The 23,783-nt window shown below is 39.3% G+C and overlaps 2 protein-coding genes across 2 annotated transcripts in view; one reads left to right on the top strand and one right to left on the bottom strand.

Annotated features, from left to right (window-relative positions):
* Positions 1 to 26: 26 nt before the first annotated feature.
* stx11b.1 (syntaxin 11b, tandem duplicate 1) lies at positions 27 to 2,666 on the bottom strand. Its single transcript, XM_044049332.1, has 2 exons — positions 2,401 to 2,666; positions 27 to 1,626 (listed from the first exon to the last, which is right to left on the bottom strand). Exon 2 carries the CDS (start codon positions 1,617 to 1,619, stop codon positions 723 to 725), a length of 897 nt encoding a protein of 298 aa, XP_043905267.1. The 5' UTR covers positions 1,620 to 1,626; positions 2,401 to 2,666; the 3' UTR covers positions 27 to 722.
* Positions 2,667 to 4,784: 2,118 nt separating this feature from the next.
* mthfd1l (methylenetetrahydrofolate dehydrogenase (NADP+ dependent) 1 like) overlaps positions 4,785 to 23,783 on the top strand; it is a 28,868-nt gene continuing 9,869 nt past the window's right edge. Inside the window, exons 1-21 of the mRNA XM_044049783.1 lie at positions 4,785 to 5,176; positions 5,987 to 6,071; positions 6,333 to 6,383; positions 6,493 to 6,546; positions 7,276 to 7,400; positions 8,000 to 8,100; positions 8,665 to 8,801; positions 9,244 to 9,355; positions 9,560 to 9,627; positions 9,731 to 9,828; positions 10,024 to 10,197; positions 10,452 to 10,588; positions 11,119 to 11,165; positions 11,957 to 12,064; positions 12,391 to 12,465; positions 13,167 to 13,269; positions 14,267 to 14,343; positions 15,378 to 15,518; positions 16,423 to 16,491; positions 19,699 to 19,810; positions 23,418 to 23,557. Of these exons, the coding sequence (XP_043905718.1) occupies positions 4,947 to 5,176; positions 5,987 to 6,071; positions 6,333 to 6,383; positions 6,493 to 6,546; positions 7,276 to 7,400; positions 8,000 to 8,100; positions 8,665 to 8,801; positions 9,244 to 9,355; positions 9,560 to 9,627; positions 9,731 to 9,828; positions 10,024 to 10,197; positions 10,452 to 10,588; positions 11,119 to 11,165; positions 11,957 to 12,064; positions 12,391 to 12,465; positions 13,167 to 13,269; positions 14,267 to 14,343; positions 15,378 to 15,518; positions 16,423 to 16,491; positions 19,699 to 19,810; positions 23,418 to 23,557 (2,244 nt within the window). The 5' untranslated portion in view covers positions 4,785 to 4,946. The remainder of the gene's footprint in view (positions 5,177 to 5,986; positions 6,072 to 6,332; positions 6,384 to 6,492; positions 6,547 to 7,275; positions 7,401 to 7,999; positions 8,101 to 8,664; positions 8,802 to 9,243; positions 9,356 to 9,559; positions 9,628 to 9,730; positions 9,829 to 10,023; positions 10,198 to 10,451; positions 10,589 to 11,118; positions 11,166 to 11,956; positions 12,065 to 12,390; positions 12,466 to 13,166; positions 13,270 to 14,266; positions 14,344 to 15,377; positions 15,519 to 16,422; positions 16,492 to 19,698; positions 19,811 to 23,417; positions 23,558 to 23,783) is intronic.

The following is a 23,783-nucleotide window of genomic DNA, read 5'->3' as shown; positions in this document are numbered from 1 at the left end:
GCATATAATATAAACCAAAACAAAGATCACTTTAAATCTTTATTTACACGAGTATGTAGATTTCAACAAGTACACCCAGACACCTGCTGTATTTTAATAATATTATTTGTTATATACAAGGAGAGTAAAGACAAAAAAAAGGATTTTTATACATTTAGTCATAAAAGGCAGTTAAAGGAAACATATTATGCTCATTACAATACAAACAGTGTGATCCCCGCATACATCCTTGTCAAAACAGAGTACAGTATATGTTAGATCTGAAAAAATTATGAACAAAACAGTTAGTCAACCCTTTCATTTCATAGCTTATAGCAAGAAAGTATTTATGATTTAAAAGCACTACAATTCAAAATTTCTAAAACAGTTTAATGCATCTTGATGGAGCATTTATCAATGATTTCCAATGGCATATAACCAAAGACACAAGGACTTTGTGCAATTCCACAAATACATTTCTGTTCTGCTTCATGCCCGCCCCATGAGGTAACTCGGCAAGTGATAACATCGCATTTAAATTATGAATACATTTTTATAGACTAATTTGGGGGATCTGCACCACACCTACATCATGCAGGAAACAATTTGAGTTTGAGATACCCGTCTCAGACCTCTCATAAAAACATTACAGTCATCCAATATCACCATGTTTTATATCCTAAGGATTTCCGTCTTTTCTTTGACTGTCCTGCACTTTCCCATCCCTCCTCCCTGTGCAGTCATTAGTCTACACACGGGAAACAGCTGCAAAACATCTTTTTAAATGGGTTGTTCTTGTCATGACGCTTGGCCCTGGCAAGTTTGACGAGGGCTTCCTGAATGTGTTCATCAGTTTTCTGAACATTAGTTTGGATGGTGGTCAGCATGGGGCCCTGCTCCTCCACCAGCATAGCAATATCCAGAAAAATCTCATGGATGCCCTTGATACGGTTCTCCAGGTCCACCAACTCCTGATGACGCTTCTCAATCTGGGACAGAGCGGATCGAGCCGTTTTACCTTCAGCCATAATGTTGTCAGAAAATATGTTCCACTGGCCCGTCTCAATCATCTCCTCCACCTCGTCTCCTGTCACCTCGCGTCCCACTATCTCCATCTGCCTTTGGATCTGGGTTTTACATTTCTCCCTGTGGCTCATCTCTGCCTCATTATAGTCAAACATGGCATCACGGAAACCATTGCTGAGACAGGCGTACTGGGTTCTGGCAATACGTGTGATGGCCGAATTTGAGCCATGTACTTCCTCTAACTTGTGGGCTGTGCCGTCCATGTCCCGCAGCCGTGCTAAAACACTTTCAGCCCGGGCCTTGATATCAGCACCAATGGCGTTAGAGTCCCTTTTGATGACACTCATGGTGGTGTTGCCATGTAGAATGCGAGAGTTCTGCTCACGGAGCCTTTTAACCTCCAGTCGGATGAGTTGGATCTCTTTGTGGATATCTTGTGACTGGGAGAAGATCTCTGCCAGAGCAGGGCTGCTGTCAAATACAATGGCTTCATGGGGAAGCTCCTCCTCCATGTCCACATTACTGAGGGTGTCAGAGACGACTGAATCCTCATAATCCATCTCCTCCACATATCCATTGGACACTTCCTGTAGGTGGCTGAGTCTGTCCCTCATGGTGAGGCTGTAGAAGAAGTGAAACGAGTACAGATTTTAGGATCTTTTTTTCCTGTCTGGTTGCCTGTGTTGCAATAAATTGTGGACTTCAACAGCTTTTCAGCCACGTAAGAAGCTGACAAAACAGAACCACACCAGGCAGGAAGTACACTTGCAATCATCCACAAATCAACCCTCTAATTTGTGATCTTGAACACATCCATACCTAATTTGTGGTGTCATGACTGTTTAAAAGTCTTTTCCTTCTTCCGTCAGAGACAATCCACCCAGTACCAATCACCGGCCAAACAGGTTATTCAGAGAATAGTCTAAAGGTGTTGCTTCTCACCAAACTAGTTATTTTAACTTGTGATCTGTCTGACGTTATTATCAAGAGCTGGTCCATCAGAACATTTACATCACATTCACTTTTCAGTTTGAGGAAAAGTCTTTCAATTAAGAGTATATAATTCCAAAGCCTACATGATCAGATGTTATCACACCATTGACATTACTTTTTTTTACAACTTTCAGTGTTTCAGTTTAAACTGTGGATAAAACCTCAATTTTCCTTTGTGATTATTCTGTCATTGTCACAAAATCATGTTCAAAGAATCTGTAGCTGCTTAATTTTCTGGAATAAATCAAGGCAATGTCTTGTGGTTTTAAAAGAAAAGGGGGAAAAACAACATCATGCAGAATGATCTTAAAACATTTGTTTCTGTCTCCTCAATCACCACATCAATATTATTCTTCATATATTATTAGTGTCATTTTTTATCATAAAAGAAGAGGTCTTTACCTGAGATGTCCTCTGATGTGCACAGAAATCAAACGTTGTCGTTCTGTGTTACAGTAGGTGGCCGCGGGACCACAGCACCATCCTACACATCTGTGGTCGACTGCTCCGGGCTGTGAGCAGAAACTAAGCGCGCAGTGCTTCTATCTTTAGAGCAGAAAGTGGAGTTCAACTGTGGTTTTGCTGGAAACGATGGGTATGTGCACCACGCCATGCGTCCCTAATGGTGTGTCTTCAGGAATGAGGTCCGGTCGGTTTGGCCTGACAGTGACGCTGTGTCTCAGGAGCGTCACTTGAGGTGTGAGCAGCATTAAACAGGGTGTAAACCATGTGAGTGCCAATTTAAACTCGCACGACAGAAACCCTGCTATTTTCCACTACACAGTAACGTAAATTGTTTGTAACGTGTCACGAGACACCCCGGAAATTCTAGTCTTTGAGTGAATTTCCAACGTTTCAAGTTTATCACAGTGGCAGCAGCTGTCAATAGCTTTTCGTTAAAGGCTCGTTTATTTTGAGAGTTATGATGATGATGACTGACTGAAAGACTTGAGTTAACGTCATTCTTTTTTCAGTCACGCCCAAATGACTTAACAAGCATTCCGTGTGTGTGTCTGTGGACCAATTGTCAAGCAAACCTATCTTTGTGAGGACATTTTTAACATTTGAGGACATTTTGGCTAGTTTATTAACACTTGGTCCTAATGAGGCAGAAAGTAATTTCTGAGGAACTGGATTAATGTTTGAATTATGGTCAGGCTATGGCATTGAGTGGTTATGGTTAAGGTTAGGCTGGCCAAATTAATGGAAGTCAAAGAACTCTCTTTGACTTAACCCTTTGTGTGTTTGTGTTACCTGCTTGCACTGTTGAGTAGGCTACTGCATGTCCCCAAAATTATAACATTTTTGTTTTAAGTTCAAAAAAAGTATTTGCCCTTATATCAGTATGAATGACAAATGGTATTGTAGTAATATGTACTTTTAAAGTATATATGTCATTGACATTGACTTGGATAGGTTAATGCAGTCTAAAGTGAAATTCCATTTACACCACCCTAATGTAGGTTATAGTGTTCAGCTTCTGTTGAAATTGTTTTGTTGATTCAGTTGTATGATACTTTGAGAATGTAGTTTTCCTACAGTAAATGTTCAAACTGCTCAACTGTTCAAATTGCCCCTCCCCCTTCTACTTTATATATTATTAGATTCCATACCTTACATGTAAGTCCATACTATAGCAGTATAGAAAATGTGTGCATCATTTAGCCTACCTTCTCTGATATGATAAACGATAGAAGACACCTGGACACATAACACAGAACAATTTTACACAAACACAAAACTTTCTGAAAAAGAGGTTCTTAAATTCAATGGAACTTTTTCAAGCTAATTTGTAATGTTGCTGCATCAGTTTTACTCAGTCAAATGCAAACTGATTGTGTAGCTCCCATTTATACGGTAACTTGGACTGGATAATTGTGTCCTAGTTAAGTCACAAACATAATGAATAAAGATAATTAACTTATTGATGGGTATAAACTCACAAATCCAGATAGTTAAATTAGGTCAACAGAGCCTTTGTCCTCAGAAAGGTTGTACCTCCACCTGTGGTTTTGTATGTCTGTGTACATTCCCTGACCTATGACCCACTGATCCCTACAAAACGTTTGCCCCAACATAAAGATTGTAGTGTTGCAGACTCTCTGGACTGATAGGGGTATATGAGCATTCTGAGACCCTGTGTATCCTGAAATGACCTCTCATTTTACTATGTCAGTATAAGATGTGACTGATTGTGCTGATGACTGTGGAGAGCTGCTTTCCCAACTCTTCAGTGTATTATAGGTTGATATCTTAAAATCAAATACCATTATCCCTGAGCCACAAGTCTGCCTATATTCTAAAGTCACTTATTCATTATAAGTATTATACATATATATGTATATATATGTATGTGTATGTATATATATATGTGTGTATGTATTTATATACATACATATTATTTACAAATTATTTAATGACACATTTAATGAATGATTTAATGGTGTATTTATTTATTTAATTGTGGCCCCTTTGGTCCTCCATAGTATTCTGTGACCCCTTGTAGCCTGAAATGACCCGTGTTTACCATATCACTATATCACGTGACTGAAGCTGCTGCTTTCAGGTGTTCCTCTGATTTTCAGTCTTTCTAAAATCAACGTCACAACTGAAAATCAACGCAAATGTATCTGTGCCATAATTCTGCCTATATTTCACTGTGTGGTTTATGATGTCGATTAACTTAGAAGCGACAAAGAAAGATGCAAAACAATTATGCAATATTGAAATGAATGTGTGCCAGTTATCTGAGTATTAAAATTTCCGACTGTCCCTGAAGACATCGTTCCTCCACCAGGAGGACCCCGCCGGCACTAGTTCTACTACCACAACAACTTTACTCATTGTTTCTCCCGGCAGAGGCAGACGTCATTAGCAGCTACTGCCTGAGACAGAAACAGAGGAAGAACCCAGCTGCTACACGCTAAATTAAACCCAAAAGAGCGGCCATGAAGTTGTCTTTCCTGCGCAGTGCTTGTGGCAGTCTCCGGGTACATTCAAGAAGCAGGGTCAGCGGTGTGACGCAGAGATGCTTACCGGTGGCTGCTCGCGCCGACTGCCGGTGGATCCACCGGGCAGCCGGCGATTCCAGCAGCAGCGGCACCAGCCCGAAATTAGCTGTCCATTCCGGGAAGAAGTCCTGGAACAAAGACGTGTTTGAGTTGGACACGTCTCTGAAGTGAGTCCGGTAAAAAAAGTGTCACTTTTGTGTTGTTTTATTTTATTATTCATTCATTTATTTATTTAACCACATGGTTTGCCAAGTCAAGCCTTAGCTTCGGGACTTCCTGTTTTTTTACCCGGCGTTTTGGCTTTTCCGAAAGCAGCCAGTTGTGCACGTGTATGTGATTCATTACAGCTCTCAGACAGCTGATGTAACTCCTCTCTCGAGTTACCATACATCCGATGCCAAAATGTGCTAGTATTCAGTGCTAAACACGATCGAAAGTGATGTTGTACCATTAAGTGACATGGCAATATCATTAACATCCCATACTGTGTGTTCTCCACGGGCACAAATGTCCTAAATGTTGTGTAGTATGTGATGTTTAAAGTTTTAATGGCTTCCGTCACTGAAGCAGGCGATCACGCGAAAATGATCAGTTCTAGAATTAAGCATTTGTTTTACTGCTGTGAACTGTAGGGCTAAGCAGAGTAGTCGATTATTACTCTGCTAGACTATTACTCTCGCACTATTATTATTTCTATAAGAATATAACTATTATTGGATAAACGTTATATAAAGAGAGAGACTTCACTTTGCTAAAATATGGAGCTAAAATACATAATGCATAAATAACTGTTTACTGTTTTGAATCTTCCCTTTTGCCTTGATGTTTATTTCGGTGGAATTACTCGGAATTCAAGCTATATCAATTCAATTAGGATTATATATGTAGCATGGAACAAAAATAATGTAATGCATTGCGACCCTAATTCAGTTTATTTGTATTATTAAGAGATCATAACAGTGTATTGTCTCTCACAGAGAAGTGGTTCAGAGCACCAAGGAGTCAATGGTGGCTTTGCAGAGAAGAAATCCATCGATTCAACCCGTGCTAGCGATCATACAGGTAAACAGAAGTTTTTATCCCTATAGTTTATCATCATTTAAGTGTATGTGATTTTTTTCTCATTGTCCCAGATTAGGCTTTCAATGAAATTAACATATTTAAAGAATGTGCCTGCTTGTCTTGTCATCTTGTGAGGGCTGTTTTGTGCTCGAAGATATAGGTTAGACATTATTTGCCTTAACCAAAAAGTTATCTGTTTTCTGTGACTTAGTTAAACATTCATGTGCAAATCTCGTGAGGATTACTCATTTTATCTCAAAGACAGGTGAAGATGACAGCCTGCTGGAGATCAATAAGAAAATGGCAGGAAAGGTAATTTTTGTCTCTTGCGGTTCTCCGTTTACATACAGTATGTACACATTGTATATGTATATTCTTATATACATATTTCACTGTTTCTTTGTTTTCTTTATGTCCACAGCTTGGTTTGAACATCACTCAGATTTGCCTGGCAGAAGAGTGCAGTGAAGATGAAGTAAGTGAAACTGACTGACTCTCATGCTCGGTTATTATCCCCTTGTGCCAAAACATTTGTCTGGGAGAACTCTTCCTTCCCCCCGATTGTTTAACAAGTCAGAGCTTGATGAGATGCGTCCCCTGTGGCAGTTTGTCAGTGCAACTTGTGATCCTGTTGGTTGTGTGATGTTAAATCTGAGCCTTGTGCAAGCTTTTACTTAATTAAATCGTTACTAAAACCCAAATGAGTAATCTTTCTACAGTTACACGTTTAAGCCTTAATTTACAAACTGATTTACAGGTACAAGTCGAGTATGTTCTGTTGTAATTGTGTATCAGGAAATAGGAATCACCCTCTCAGCAGGGGCTCTCTTTGCCCAGCTGGCAGTTTACTTTGGATTAACTGAAAACCCTGTGAATGGCTTAGACATTTCAGCTAACAGTGGATAATTTACATTTCAGTTCCTGGCCTTAGATGACCCTGCTGCTCGACTGAGTAGCCCCCTTTATACCTGGCATTAGAACTGCTCTACTTTCTCTCACCCTTTCACATTTCCATCTTTTTTCTTTGCTCAGTCAGCAGCTCTGACCTGTTACATGTTGGTGCTTTCTGGCTCCTCCCTTGTTCTTGTTCTTGTTTTTAAAAGGAAAAAAAAGTACCACCAGCAAAACCTGAATATTTTAAATGGTACATTTTAACAGCTGAGAATTTTGTTATAGTTGATGTTTTTTTCATCTGTGCATAAAGATCGTAGAGGAGCTGTTGAAGCTTAATGAGGACCCCAGGGTTCATGGTGTCTACCTCCACCTTCCCCCGACTTTCCTCACCAGTCGAGTACTCGACACTCTGAAACCCGAGAAGGACATAGATGGGTAAAACCATATTTTGTCTTAAAGAGAAGATTATAGTAACTTAGTTTTCCATTGGCACAAATATAAACACGTGATTGTGAAGAGTAAATCACCTCCAAGTATAAGTTGTAGTTTTTTTCACCTTTTTAAAAATATAACCAGTACTAATGTTTCTTTTTCTAAATATAGATAAATTATTAAAGTCTTGTGGTGCTTTAAATTTTTTTACCAAATCAGAAACTGCTGCACAGAATTAAGTCAAAGTAAATGGTGTGTGTGTGTGTGTCTGTGTGTGTGTGAGAGAGAGAGACCTCAGCATACAATTGAATGAGCTAATTTGCAAAATGCCCTTCGTTATAATCACAAATTGAAGAGCGGTAGTTCAGCTGAGGACAAATGATGTAAATCACATTCCTTAAAAAAGACTTGAATGACCAGATATACAAAGTGCTGCTTTGATTTTCTATGAAAAGTTACAGATTGATAACAATGTTTTTAAAAGCAAATATACATCTACCAGTAAATAAAACTGTAAACCTTCATCATAAAGCATATTATGTCACATTTAATATCACACATTTTAAGCTTTTACATTAACTCAAAAAATATCTTTGGAACAGGATAACAGATTTGAATATTGGACGTTTGATACGTGGAGACCTGAGCAAAGGTTTTGTGTCACCCATAGCCAGTGCCATCCTGGATCTGCTCGAGAAACACAGTGAGTTTGTGGTTTAAAGCACAGAACCCCAAGTTTTGCCATTTGTGAATTCTTTGAAAGGTTCTGTAACACATGAAAAATGAAAGCTGAGGTATGCAGACATTTTAATATATGTCTGTATAACAGTACTCGCATTTGCCTGTGAACATGCTCATTTCAAAACCCCCATTTCAAAAAAATGAGCAGGCACATTTACTTTACTGGACCTTTACTGGATATTTTAATAGGTCATTCGGGTATATGACGCCTGCCAAAATATTTGGTGTCATCCCTTTGAGAGAACAGTTAACTTGTCTCCTCTGTTTTCTTGCTATTGCAAGCAGCATCCACTGATGACTGCATTAAACCTTGATGGGAATTCTGATTCTTTGGGAAATATGACAATGCACTATGCCATACAGCAAAAATAGTTTTTAAAACAAAATATATAAGACCTAATGCTTGGCCATTGGATCTTGACAGTAAGTCAGATGTGAGCCAACATTTATGTTGCTTGTGCACAGTAGGCATTTTATGAATGGAGAAAATGTTATGTCCTAATGTTAAATCTAATCGTTTCTGCAGATGCTCCCTTAAAAGAAAAAACAGTGTTGTTAGTCGGGGGAGAAGGACCATTTGCATTTTCCCTGCAGTTCCTGATAGAGAAAAGTGGAATGGTTGCTTCCAAGACTAACTGGAGCTCCAGAGACCTTCAGAGTCAGGTATGGTTTGTATTCGCTTTAAACCTCCACTAGGAGAGTATGTCTTCATTTGTCTCTCTGTTTGTGTAGAGGGTGGTGCATTTTTCATGGATTTCTTAAGAAAAGATGCAGAGATCACTATGGCAAAATGTCATTTGTAACCTTTTTAATGCCATTGTTTTTCAACTGTTCTGGTGCTCCACATACTCATAAACATGCTGTCATCATTGAGTCGCTCCAGATTCAGTGCAGTAACGTGCACTGTTACGAGTTAAACACAAGGGGTCAGTGTCTTCTATGTGACAAGATATGATCAGCTTTTTTTGCTGGTTGAGGGCTTTTTATTTTCATCTTAAGTCCCATTCGTCTGTTGCATTTTTTCAGGCTGATTGGTCATGAAAGTTTTTTTTTGCTTTTCTTTTTCCAATCATTATGTTAATTGACTTTTTAATCACCATATTAGGTGATGCAGGCTGATGCTGTTGTGCTTCTCGGCGCTGGTAACATGAATGTTCCTCCCACCTGGTTTAGACCAGGGACTGGTGTCATTCGCTGTGAGTCCATGCTGGAGCCAGGTAAATTGAGATTATTGTAAAAACCTAAGTATCTTAGTTTCTGTAGACATACTAGTTTATTAGCATGAAGCTTTTCAGTTTACCATGTAGTCAAGCTGTCGTTCTGCTGCATTTGTGAGAATAAAGTCATAAACCATTCTGTCCACCTCTTGTTTATACTGTATCTGTAGACGTGTTTACATTAATCATACTGTTGACTCATAGGTGACCATGCCACTGAGATGTCCTCGCAGTCTGAGTTATGGTATCTTGCGGCGGCTTACAGAACACAGGTGTCCTCGTCTCTTCATTTCCATTTTCAGTTTACCCATTTGCTTAATATGTTCTGTCTTTGTCCTCAACTTATTCTCACCATTTCTCCTCTTTGTCATCTAGAATGTGGTGCGTAGTTGCAGTCGGTGGATCCAGGGGAAGCAGTATCAACAGTGGAGTTTGCGAAACCTCAAACTGCAGCCGCTGATGCCAGTGCCAAGGTACAGAACACTACATCTATGATGCATATTAATACATTTCTCTACATCTTTGCATGATGTGGAGGCTTTCACTTGTGCCATACTGTTCTCTGACGTTACATATTATTTTAATTAGACTGAGTAGGAGACATACTCTATATTGCTTTTTTAAAATCCAATATATTGCCATCATATGTCATGTTTTCTGTTTGTTAGTGATATAGAGATTTCCAGAGCTCAGATTCCCAAACCAGTGGTTCAGCTGGCTGAGGAGATTGGTTTGCTTCCAGAGGAGCTTGAATCCTATGGCAGGAACAAAGCTAAGGTCCAACTCTCTCTGTTGGACCGCCTTCAAACACAGCCAGATGGGAAATATGTATTGGTTGCTGGGTAAGTTTTACCAAATGATCTTCAAAATACTTTCAGTGGTTTTTACAAGTAACTGTGTCTTACTTCTGGTTACAAGCAAAGTTGGTGACAAATGATCCCTCCATTTTTATGTCTTAAGTTTTGTTATCCTTGTGACCTATTTCTGAAAATGTGTTTGCAGTTTATGTGTGTATGGCCACCCCGGGACCTTGGTTATGAAGTTCACACAGCAAATGTATAACTCAAAAAATGTTCTGCATTTTCTTCACGTCCAGTATAACTCCCACCCCTCTTGGTGAAGGTAAAAGCACAGTGACCATTGGACTTGTCCAGGCTCTGTCCGCTCATCTTAAGCTCAACTCCTTCGCCTGTCTCCGACAGCCTTCACAGGGACCCACCTTTGGGGTTAAAGGTCAGCTTTGAATACTTGTCTGTTAAGTTTGCTTTCACCTCTCTGTGCTCCCTTGACCACCCTGCAATTCAATACAGTAATGTCGCATTTTTGCAATAATGATTTGAAAACTCTTGGTTTTCTTTCAAACCCCCGTGTATTGAAAGTATCACAACAAATAACATCACAACAAAGAACATTTAGTTGTAATCTTGAGAGATTTGGTTTATGTTTTTAAAAAATATGTCCAGCTGTTCCAAGTGGTGGATGTTTTTATTTGAATGAATCTCTTGTCTTTTGTTTTGCTTCCTATTCAATACATTGGGGGGTTTGGATGAGGCTGCAGACCGGCGCCCAAAGCAGCAGTTAGGAATGTATCAATAACAGTGTGATAAGCTATCTTTGTCAGTGTGAGGCTAGCATTTCATACCCTGGTACATTTTATGCCGGGGTGGAATAGTTCACCCAGAGTAGACCTCTCAGCATTCCTCCTTTGTGTGTCCCTGTTCTGTTGTCTGCCTCTGACTGTGCTCCTGCTTCTTTGTTCCCAGGGGGTGCTGCAGGAGGGGGATATGCCCAGGTCATTCCCATGGAGGAGGTGAGACACAGACAGACTTGCACTGCTCCCTACCAGGAACAGCACTTGCTTCAAAGACTTGTCATACAGCGACTCCCACAAAAATCACACATATACACACTTTTAACCCCCGGCACTGTGGCATAACATTGCTTTAGACTGAACACACGGAGGTGGGGGGGGAGAGTAAAGGAGAGAAAGTTCAAAGATTGGGTATTCGTAGTCTACACTCCAGCGGCCTCCTTTTTTTACCAAAACCAATCTTTGCTTCTCCCTCTCAATCACCTCACTGCACTTATGTGAAGAAAAAATGTTTTTCTTACTGTAAAGTGAAGGCCTCATGCCAAGCAGAGAGACTTTGAGTATAATATTATTAATATTAACACCAAGGGGACAAAATCAAAACCAAGACTATATCTCTTGTTTGAATCTCTGTTTGTCATGTGATACATTTACAACCGTTTTGGTCGTAACTGTTCAGAGGATTTATTATGTCTCCATGCTGGACACAGCGGTGGTCAGGGGGTTTTCTTCTTGTCTGTTCATTTCACTCTGGTGAATGTGATATTTCAATAACACCTTGAAGAGAATTTGTTTTAAAAATCTGGTACACACATGGAAAAAGTATTTTGGAGAATCTGTTTCTCCAGTTTTGTATCATATCTGCTTTTTATACATACTGAACCGACAGTTTGGATGCCCTAAAACATTTTTTGAACAAACAGATTAGAGTAAAGAAAAGATAATTATTTGTAATCCCTTCATTTCCTTTTCTTTGTGTGTTCTACCCTTTTCCCGGCATGTTTAACCAGTTTAACCTCCATTTGACTGGAGACATTCATGCCATCACTGCTGCCAATAACCTGGTGGCAGCGGCCATCGATGCCAGGATGCTCCATGAGGCAACGCAGTCAGACAAGGTGACTTTCAGTAATAATAACTTTTTTCACATCACAGTGTAAAAAATGTGAAACTGCTGTTAGGACCTATACATGCACACACAGTATAGCTACAATCTCAACAGCAGAAACAATTTGTCAGTGATTTGTGACTGAGATTAATTAAAGAAACCATATATCATGTTATTTATTCAGTAGAAAATGTCCTTGTTGGTATTGATTGTACATTTGCAGTGGACAGCTGTGTGTTTGTTGCGATTCATTTTAATCTGCAAAGTTAGTACAATTAAACATGTTTGTTCAACATAGATGTTCTTCAATAAACCTTGTCTGTTTTTTACTTTAAGGCTTTGTTTAATAGACTGGTCCCTTCAGTAAATGGAGTCAGAAGATTTTCACCCATTCAGATCTCCAGACTACATGTAAGTCTCAACCCTGCAGTGCCAAACTCTTTACATCGTTTTGTTCAGTGTTTGTTTGAAATATATGCTCCTGTCCACTAGGGGTCCTTAGTGAGCCTGCTTTCCACACTTCTTACCCCTCCTGCTTGTTTATATCTTCATGCTATTTTATTTAGTTTTGATGAAGTCTGCCTGACATCAATTCATAAATAAAAAACTTAGGAAATGGTCAGTATTATAGAGGTGGAAGATTAAACTCGAGTCACATCACTTTTTGTCTGTGCTGTTTGACAATGGTCTCTAGAATGAGAAGTTAAAATAACTTTAAAACATTTGTCGGTCATAGAGTGACAGGGGAAAGTAGGAGCTCTCAAAGTGAACTTCTTGAACCTGACAATGAGCCTCATAGTAATTTAGGCTGGATTAGATTTTACTTGGTTGGTTTATACTACAGTTAGTATGGGCTTAAAAAGCAAAGTACCACAGATATCTGTGTAGTCAGTTATCCAGGTTGTAGTTCTCCAAAGTCACTGAATCACTAGCAAGTGGAGTGAATTGAATTTTCAAGTCCAATTTCTTACTTTTGGAAAAGTACTACTGCTTTAATTGAACCTAGTGCTGGTGCTGCAGCTGGGATAAAAGCCTGGATATGTGTACATTTAAAAGCAAAAATCCACACATGTTTTAATGGACATTTCTCTTATCATCTTTCTCTATTCCAGCGTCTTGGCATCAACACAACAGACCCAGCTTCTCTCACACCCCAGGAAATTAGCACCTTCGTCCGTCTTGACCTTGACCCTTCTCAGATCACCTGGCACAGAGGTATCTCTAGAAACTTAGAAATTCATACCTAGATTAACTGATTTAATACTTACATGTTCATTGTTGTTCTCACTTTTATTCAGTTGCACTCTAATATGATGTCCTTATTTTATAGCTGTGGTGTATGTCCTTAGACCTTTATATTTAATTATACTAATATAGTTTTTCATTTTCCATGTTTAGCTGTCAATATCTCTTAAATATTTTCTTTATATATTTTTCATTTGTTCACATGTGAAATGATGCTGCTGTAATCACAAAACGTTTCCCAGTTTTGTCATCAATAAGATGAATGAAAATACAGCTGGATACAAATGTACATATCCTTCCAGAAGTGTTGCAGTTATCGGTGTGCATGGCATTATACATGTGTGTATGGTAGCTGTGCTGGTTTAAAGTTGTTAGAACAACCTGCCAAGTGGGGAGTGATGTGGTATTTACTCCAAGTGGGAATTTGACAAACCCTGGGATTTAAAACGCATTTACCACCCAGTGTTTGCTTGTGCGCCTGTGTTTTCATAAAACAAACCATTTTCCCTTTCATTACATCCCATCAAATCAGCATGAGTGTAAGGTTTGACTGGTGTTGTTTCCTCACTGGTTGAAACAGCAGAATCATTTATTTTTGTTCACCTCATCTGAGAAAAGGCCAAGTGTTGAGTGAAGAAACTGTTGAGAAGAAAACATATTGTGACGGGAGTGCTTTACGTGTATCAACACCTGCTCACAATATGAGATAAGAATATCTTTTTTTTGTCAGTTATTGGGTTATTCATGTTTGTGGGGCTGTAAATATGCCATGGACTTTTAAAGCCTGTCAGATTCAGACCGTAAAGGAATAAATCTGTTTTGTGTCAGGCTTATTGAATCAAATTATATTTCCTGCATGTCTTGTCTGTTCTCGATTGTTTCCTTGAGCATGGAAACAATCGTATAATTTTAGGAATTAAGAAGAAATGTGTCGGGGAAAAATAAAATGTTTTTGTCTTTTTTCCAGTTGTTGATACAAATGACCGTTTCTTGAGAAAGATCACAGTTGGACAGGCAAGCACTGAAAAAGGACAGATCAGAGAGGTATGCATTCTTTGCTGTCTTTTACATCCTTTAAAAACATTTTCACCCGCTGGCGTTCGTGCTGTATATGTTGGACCGAGGCATCAACAAGTTAAAATATTGACTCTCATGGTGAAACACTGCAGGGTTTCCACTGCTGAAGAATGTACAGTATCAATGAGTCCAAGCGCTTTAATTCACACACAAAGACGCACTGCCCTCCTTTTACCTCTCCTGTCTGTAATTATCCCCAGATGTTCACCCATATGTCTATAGTAATGACTGCTAAATGAAATCCTGTAAATAAACACTTCACCTCAATTGGAAGCAAGCAGGCGTAAGTGAAAGCAAATGTTTAAAGAGGGAGAAAAATGACACACACACACACACACACCTGGAACAACCTCTAAGCTAGTGAAGCATATGCTTACATTTATGGCCATCGGTTCATCCACTCTGTTTCCTTTTCATTTTTGCGTCCCCACCTTCCTCCAGCGCTGGATACACTATAGCCCCGCAGAGTATTGTCACTGGGAGTGGGAAAAGAAATATTGTGTTCCTTGGTGGATTGATGTGGCTTGAGTTAAGTTTCCTTGGCATTTAAAGTAGATATCTTTGGTTTTTAATACTCTTCCCTAAAGGCAGCTCTCTGCTCACTTATTTCCCCATTTTTTCCCCCGTTAGTTTCACATGTCAGCACCTGAGGTCCCATCAGAAATTAATTAAACTTGGTCAATGATGAATTAATTTTTAAGTCATCACTCTGTAACTTGACCATGTTCATCAAACTTGTATTCTCTGAAAAAGGGACTAGAGGTTTTAGATTATATCTTCCAGTCTCGGTACAAACTGTCTTTTCACAGTCTGATCTTTGAAATGCTGAAGTCCCAGATTTTTTCTTTTTAAAGCAGCCACTTATGTATTTACCTAATATATAGGTTCTCTAGTTTCACTGTCAAATCTGAATTTTTAGATGCTGTGTCAAAGCACACGAACTTCAAATTGTTTTCACTGTTGTTCACGCTGTGTATAATTTCACTTTTCTCAAACTCCAGACTGGGTTCGACATCGCAGTGGCCAGTGAAATCATGGCCATCCTGGCTCTGGCAGACGGCCTCGAGGACATGAAAAACAGACTGGCACGCATAGTTGTGGGGACCAGTCGCTCTGGACAGCCTGTCACCACAGAGGACCTGGTCTGTGTTACTGTGTTGTCTTTTCATTCGACGAGTGTGGGAATTTTGACTTGGGCAATCTCACATATTCGGCATATACCATCAATATGTGTCCAAATCTCTACATCGAAAAGAATCACATAGAACCAGTTTTGTATTTTAGCTGTTAAAACAGATTTAAATCAATAGAATAGAAATACTACAATAACTTGAAGTTTATTAAATGCTGCTGGGAATATTCTGCTATATGACTACATCCCTGTTTATGATAAAAATATATTTTGGCAACTGCACGTTAAGAAAACACAAAGTGAAGAAAGACATCTTTGCTGCTTTTGACAACAGTATAAATAACAGAAAACATTAGGAAACAGTCAAAAACTCATCCTTTCTTTACTGTCTGCCTTTTTCTTTAAGATGTCTGACTAAGAAATGTCCCCATTTACGTCTCCCTCCAAAACACAGCACAGTGCCACTTCACTCTTTCACAACAATGTCTCATCTAGGTGTGACCTGTGATTAAAATGTTGTGTAGAGTTTTGCTCCCATCACCAGGCCCAGCTCTGTAAGCTTAGCTTGCTGTGGTTTGCCTCAGAAAACTGCAGTCTGTGTTGTTTCAGATCCGTACAGGAGGATCCCCTATAGAGTTACATTAGTCTGGTTAGTCAGGATACAGCCCCACCACAGTTTAAGAGTCAGACCCAGTGGGAATATGGTGCAGGACTGTGTTTACATTGTCTCTGTGTTACTGCGTCCAGATTGATGACGGGGCAAATTTTACTTGAAGTGTTGCCTACCAATGGAGTGTCGTGGCATTTATCAGTAATGGAAGACAACTATTTGTGTTCTGTGCATCAGCATCACTTATTGGTGTTAGTGGGGTGAAATGTTTACCTTGTTTGTTTTTTTTTTTCCTCCTTGTCAGGGTGTGAGTGGAGCACTGGCAGTGCTAATGAAAGATGCCATCAAGCCCACATTGATGCAGACCCTTGAGGTGAGACACGCACATAACCCCACTTAAATAGTCATTATCCCGCTCAATGTAGCGTCTTGTGATGAATATCTTGTAGAATAAATAGGCTGGCAGTCCGCAAGGATATAGATCGTGTATACTATACCTACCTCTGCTGTCAGTGAAAGAAAGGAAAGCGTTCCACTGAGAGCTTTTATGAAAGAATGATGAATCGTCCTTTTCCTCCCATGGCTCTTTATCCTAATAGCAGTTCAGCAGTGTGCAGAGGGCAGGTTGAGCTCACAGATTCCTACAGCTGTCCTTGTGAAAAAAAAAACGTTTTGGGTGTGACAACCTATACCATAACACAGCTCTCAACATCTGGTTTGCATTTTGCTTTTGAGACACTGCCATAACCTGAGCGGACATCATGTGATCACACAGTAATACAAACATTTTCTCCTGTAAACATCTTTTTGTCCACAAACACTGACAGTGACCCTAAACTGAACTAAAGAGAGAAATCACCCAAGTCTCAAGAAACGGAGAGCAGTGGAGTTTGATCGCTAATGCACTGAACATCTCGTTTTCCTTTTGCAGCTGAAGCCGATGATATAAGCACTGAGTAAACAGCTGACTTCTTTCTAATCTTACCAAGGGATGAGTATGTAGCATTTATACATCCATATGATCCATCAACCTCGGCTATATATGAAACATACGCGGTAGGAAAATAACTACAACTGGTGGTGGATAATTTAAATGTAAACACATGGTGTGATTCTATAGAAAATTTTACATTTAACTAAAATTAATTAATTAGCCAACCAACAGAATATCAATAATTCAAGTCTATTAGTGAAATTCATCGTAAAATATTTAGGCAGCTTACTTTACATTTAAGTCATCATCTAATAACATCAATGAAAGTATTTACTTTAGTTTTTTCTTATATCTCAATCAGGATCTATGGATTTGGTGGACATTACACATTAGTGTCCCTAATTAGGGATCAGTTGTTTATTTCTTTACACTCTTGTCAGTACATTTCCATCGACAGATAAGTCATCATTTGAATACACCATTTAAATGGGCAACTGTCCTTGTCACAGTGTTAACATCTGATAACAGCTTTGTCTTTCCAGTTGTTGTTTTTTGTTTTTTTCCTTGTTGGTTTTTGAATAGAAATCTTGATTTACATGGTGATGGGGTGGTTAAAACAAACACATACTGTCTGTTTTCTCATTGTAGATGGGGCAGTGTTGCAATCAGCAGAGATTTAGTTACTTCGTTTTTTTGGTGGAAGCGTTGCAGTCATGTGTTGAACAGTTTCCTGTGTGTGATTCCTGTGATTTTGGTCAGTGATCGACCGTGTTCCATGCAAAATTTCCATCAAGTTTGACCGCCTGTGCTCTGTGTGTCCTTCTGATTGTGTATGTCAAACACTGATGGACGTGAGCTGGCATATGGAAGCTGGAATGTTTGTCTTTAAGAGTATGCATTGCCGTGTAGTTTCAGATGAAGCAGGGTTTGGAGGAAACGACAAGAAAAAGGATAGTTTTTTTTTTTTTTTTACCCATCCCTTGTCTACGTGTCCATTCAGCGAACCTCAGTCATTCTTTGCATTTTTTAAACATCCTGTCTACGTGTAGTCTCACAGAACAGCATGTATCCTCCTGGAGAGTTGGAGAGCATACTATAGTCTGGACAGTCTGACATGTGACACAAGTCCTGTCGTGGGAATATTTTATTAGCAAGTCTCTCTTCTGCAGCTGGCATGATGGACAGTACAAGAGATCCACATGAAGAGGAAATAGTGAATCTTCCTGTTATTGTCCATCTCCTTTCCTAGTTTTCATATAATCCTCCCTGTAGTCGACCAGTTGAAGCGGTGACATGTTGAACCCCTCATTTATTTCCACTGTCATTACCCCGTTGAGGCTTATGTATTTCCTGAATCACTTTCCCTCATGAGCAGATGTGGAAAGAGTGAAAAGTGCATTAGCTGCAAACACACATGGAAATCCATGCAATTTATGACGTGTGTTGTATTTCCAATAGAATAAACACTAAAAGGATGTTTTTGATCATTATTCTGTTGCATGGCCATCTATTACCTAATTTTCTGTTTGCAGCATGAATGCGGTCTTTGTGTCATTGCAGTTTAAGTTGCTGTTGTAATCTATAATACCTGTTTACAAATGGACTAGTGGCAGCCTTCGTCAGAGCCTTGTTAAATGGTTGATTTACTCCCCCAAGGGGAGGTTGTTTATGCAAGCAGAGGGAGAGGTATGCAAACAAGCTCAGAAAATTGTAAAAGGCTTTCCCATCCTTCCTTCTTCCTCCATTTGAAGGAATTCACAGATAGTGTAACAATGGTAAATGTTGTCTGTTTTCCCTTATTAAAATCTGTCATGTCAGTGCAAGGACTGTGATCTTAGCTGGTGAAGGTGACTCTGTTGGTTGATGAAATTGGATGCACCCTGTGAAATATATTTGAAATAATTCAAAGCTGAAGTTGAAGCACTGTTGCCTGTAAGCTTACATTTTATGGGATAGATCTGCTGCTTGTTGGAGAAAAGCAGCATTTTCACCTCAGTGGACAAAGGGTAACAGTAGGTGCATTTGTAGAAAACCTATATGAGGTCATTTGTTGTGTATATTGTCACACAAATCAAATCTGTTTTGGCAACACAAAAATAATCGTTGAAACACGCACAGTGATCAAAAGAGCACAATATTGAACTTTTCCAAGATGCAGTTTTTAATTATTGGGCTTAATATTGTTTTAATATAATGCTTTTCCCAATATATCTAAATAAACATGTCATCGCCCTCATGTTTACATCTGTACATGTAACATCACTTTGTGAATATCAAGTGAAAGTAGTTGTGCTGGTGTGAGTATCTACAATATTCCGAAACCTGCACTTAAAGTGGTCTTGTAGTCTGAATGTGTGTCCAGCCTTTAGGGAGTAATCCAAATCAGCAGGGAAGGAAACTTGGCTACAGTCTGGCAGTCATGCCAGTCAAATAGCTCTTAACTTGTGCCCACTGTTTATACAGACAGAGCACCAGCGAAAGTGCATTCACACTTCAATACTTTAAGAAGGATCTTTGGCTGACGAATGTTGCATTTTATGTCAAAGAGCTTGATAGTCCTTTATTTAAACTTGGATGGGTAAGACGCTGTGGGTTGCACTGTTTTCTCACCTCCTGTATGTTTGTGTTCCCTTCTCGCTGTTGCAGGGCACGCCAGTGTTTGTCCATGCTGGGCCCTTTGCCAACATCGCCCATGGCAACTCCTCAGTGCTGGCAGACAAGCTTGCTTTGAAGTTGGTTGGACAGGATGGCTTTGTTGGTGAGAACACACTGTCTGTGCATACAGATCACTAACATAAGCTACTTCAGATGCACAACTACACAACAACAGACAAGATGTTAAGTGTGGAGTTTGGGACTCTTGGATGTGGAGTGATTTATGGCAAAATCTTCCTTTTGCAAGGCAGAGTCGACAATAATTTGCAGTTTGCTTACATCATGACTGTCAAGTTGCTTCCCTGTTTTGTGGCCTTAAGCTCATACTACGTCTTTATGAGGGTCTGTACTACTTTCCTCAAGTTCAGCTCCTCCGTAACTTTCTAGGAAACCGGTGAAAGAAGAGGAAAGGAAGCAGACTGATAGTCTTAAGTGCCCATGGAATTTCTTAGAGTAAACCACACTAATCCCTTGAATGTCAAAGCATACTTAAGTATTTCCACTTTCACCTGTCCATCTATCCTGCTACTATCTCACTGTCATATTGACTTTGGCCACATATGTTTGGAATGTATGTGGGTTGGAGGGGCTTGGGGATGCATTTGATGAATACACAAATCCCCTCAAGGTTTGTATTTATGTGTATGCAAGACATGTTATTTTTGTGAGTTTGACGGCAATAACCGGTAAAAGGAGTACAATAACATTGACACAAGCTGTCATCTGTGAACTGGGTGAATGTGTAGACGGCGTGGGCAGAGAGTTGGGTTTCACAACACGATGGCAGAGAAGCGGGGAGGCTCATATGTGCTTTTAAAATTCCGTCCCTCTTGTTTTCCATCGGCCCATCTCATTGCCTCCCTCCCTCGGCTGTGTTTGTTACCTGACTCTCAGGTATGTCAGGAACTCAACCTCCCCACTCTTCCTCCAAAAGGAACTGGGATTCCTGTATTCCCCGCCTCACCCTCTCACTTTCCCACAGCCTGCCCACGGCTCTTTTCTCAGAACTTACAAACATTACTGTCTTCAGAGTAACAGATTGAGGATTTGCAAACAATTCAGCCAGATTATCAAAACCACTGTGATTAATAAGTAAATCAACAACTTTATTAATGACTTTATAGTTCTCTTTCATCCTCTTTCCTGCCTTAGTTGGGTCTTCTTTAAACCTCTAATAAGCATTTTTATATGAAAACTTGATCAAATTACTATGTAATGTGAAAGGTCTCATTCAAGGTCACTCTCACTGACAAACCCACAGAGAATTACCACCAGACCCAGCTGTATTCCTCAGCTGTTGTTTGCAACGTGTAGCTTGTTTTGTTTTACTACTCAGTCACATCTTTATTGCTGTTTTGGTTCACTCTCACTGGTTTCTTCATCAGTTGTGTTTCAAGCAGGCAGCTGTTTTCAAACACATAATCAGTTTGTTAAACTGAGTACAGCATTATTATAAGAGCAAATGGAACCGTGGAAATGAATGACCACAACTACAAAAATGATACCCAAACTATGTAAACTACCACAATGTCCCTAAGTGATATACTGTTCAGTTGAATTGTCTCAGAAAGCTCCTCCAATGCAGCAAATGAAACACATGAACTTCTTGTGAACTCCATTAGGGTGTGTTTGAACATACTTAGGGCAATGCTTCATCATGATCAGTATTATAGTTGGGTCCTTCAAGTCCCTTTGAAATCTGGTTTTAAAATGGAGACATGCTGTTATTGGAGGGAGTAAATTCCTCATGCCAGATGTGAGGGATTTCTGAATCATTAACCCCCGAGGCTGAGTTATTGTATAATTTCCCACAGTGAACAGCCTTCCCGAATTAAAGCAACAAATCATCAGATCATCAGGCTCTAAACAAAGTGATTGCTGAGTAATGGTGATGGCTCAGCGTGTAAAATATAAACTGAAAACCCTTTCATGTCAGTTTTCTTCTGAAATCATGCACAGGTACAGTTTTAACCTCAGTTTAAAAAAAACTATTTGGTAATATTTGAATTTCAGCTGTGAAGGGGATGATAAATGCAGCCCACACAACAAAATATTAATATATAATATTAATAAACTTTGTTTTCATAAAGACTTTCGGCTTAAATATTTTTGGAACAGCAAAATGATTGGCAGAATATTTTGTAATTTCAAAAAAATCCTTGAGGTTAAAGAGCTTATTTTTGAAAATTGTTATGAGGAAGTAGATAGTTGATTGATTGATTTAATTAATTTAACCTACCTAGTCAAACCTACCTCAGCCTTCTTATTGGCCCATTGGGCTGCTACCAGTATTTTGATAAATTAATTTCCCTCTCTCCGTCTCTGGCTCAACATTCACCTTTTCCCCCCCTCTTGCTCTCTGCACCGTTCAAGGTTGTCACACAAAACAGGAAGCGTGCAAGTGTTTCCTCCTGACATCCTCTGTGGTCACTTTCCTGCTGCATGGTGTGTAACATGGACAGAGGTTGTGTGCTATGAATGTTCTCACTTGGTGGGGAATCACGCAAACATTATGGAAAAATCCCACAAATACGCCACGTGATTTTTGTTGGCAGGCTGTGTCTGTGTTCAGCCCAATTAATAGTAAACTTTGTCACTTTTTTTTACTTTTCTCTAGAGGGATTTCTCATCTTTCTACTCAATTTGCTCTCTTGTTTGCTTCTTTCCTTTGGGAAAGTCGTTTTACTTTTAGTCTCTGGTGGAAGAAATTTAACAATAGCTAATAGATATAGATTTTTTTGATTGATTTATTTTAAATCTAGTCTTGATAAATACGGTTTCTTTTATGAAGGAATTGACATAAATTTGAACTACCATGTCTGCTTTAAGTGTGAATTCACTGTAGAATAATGTGCACATGCAAAACAAGCATGTTAATGAGATGTACATCATTTATTACTGTTCATTTTAAACAGTTAATTTGCTTCCGCTCATGCTTCCTGGTCACATTTCCTGAGTATCCCTCAATAAAATTGAATTAAATTTTAAGAGGATTAGCCGTTTCTTGTTGTACTCGGCACACACATGACGGTTAACAGCAGCATACACCTTTCACCAGTGGATACATTCATCCAGAACTCTATGGCAAATATAAGTGTGATGGCTGAAAAAGAGTGGAGGGGAGGTCTGGAGAAGCTGAAATAATTGGTATATAACTTTAAAGCTAAATACTAAATAAAAGAGCTTTATAATAAAACCATAATATCCACACTAAATCTCTTCTGCTAAAACCTTGTTTAGGGTCTTCCTTGATTTTTATAAATAAACTCCAATTTTGGCATAATATTCTAAGATAATACTTTTTCTTGGCCTTTATTCCAAACCATAAAGCAGGAAACTGAAAGGGTGAGCGGTTGATAGAGACACACAACTGCAAGTTATGTTTTCCCTCCACCAGGCTCATATTACACTATTTCCATCAGGTTATAGAGAAAAAAACTGCACCGTAACAGGAAATCTTATCTTACAAGGCTGTCATTCTAGGTGGACTATTTGCTTTACTTGGAGCCAGATCAAGAGGCTTGTGTGTAGGGTTGTCTCTATCAAAGGTCATCTGTCTGTTATAGAGCACTAATAGTCAACCCATGACTCAAACATGCTGCTCCAACATGTTCATGTAACCACTGTTAACTTGCTTAGGTGCTGAACATGAAGTTAACATGCTGTATTGTTGTGCTGGGTCTAACAACATGCTGTCCATTTTCCAACAGTGACTGAAGCTGGTTTCGGAGCAGACATCGGGATGGAGAAATTCTTCAACATCAAATGCCGAGCATCAGGTTTGCGACCTAATGTGGTGGTGCTGGTTGCAACCATTCGAGCACTGAAGATGCACGGAGGAGGCCCAAATGTGAGTTAACATGTCACTGTTCCCAAAACACACTGCAATGAATTGTCTTTTAAAGCTTACTGAATCGTAATTTTGCCTTAATCTAATAGCTTTGACCAATGAATAATCTCTGATGCCTTGGCATTAAGTAATCAGTGACGAGAACATCACCAACATAGTAACAGAGTAACAGGTTTTTTTTTTAAGGTCATGAGCTTTTTTTATGATCTTAACTCAGTAGAAATGA

This window comes from Solea senegalensis, linkage group LG17, assembly GCF_019176455.1.
Source record: "Solea senegalensis isolate Sse05_10M linkage group LG17, IFAPA_SoseM_1, whole genome shotgun sequence".
NCBI lineage: Eukaryota > Metazoa > Chordata > Actinopteri > Pleuronectiformes > Soleidae > Solea > Solea senegalensis.
The sequence above is the reverse complement of the archived record's forward strand: the minus strand, read 5'-3'. Positions and strand labels throughout refer to the sequence as shown.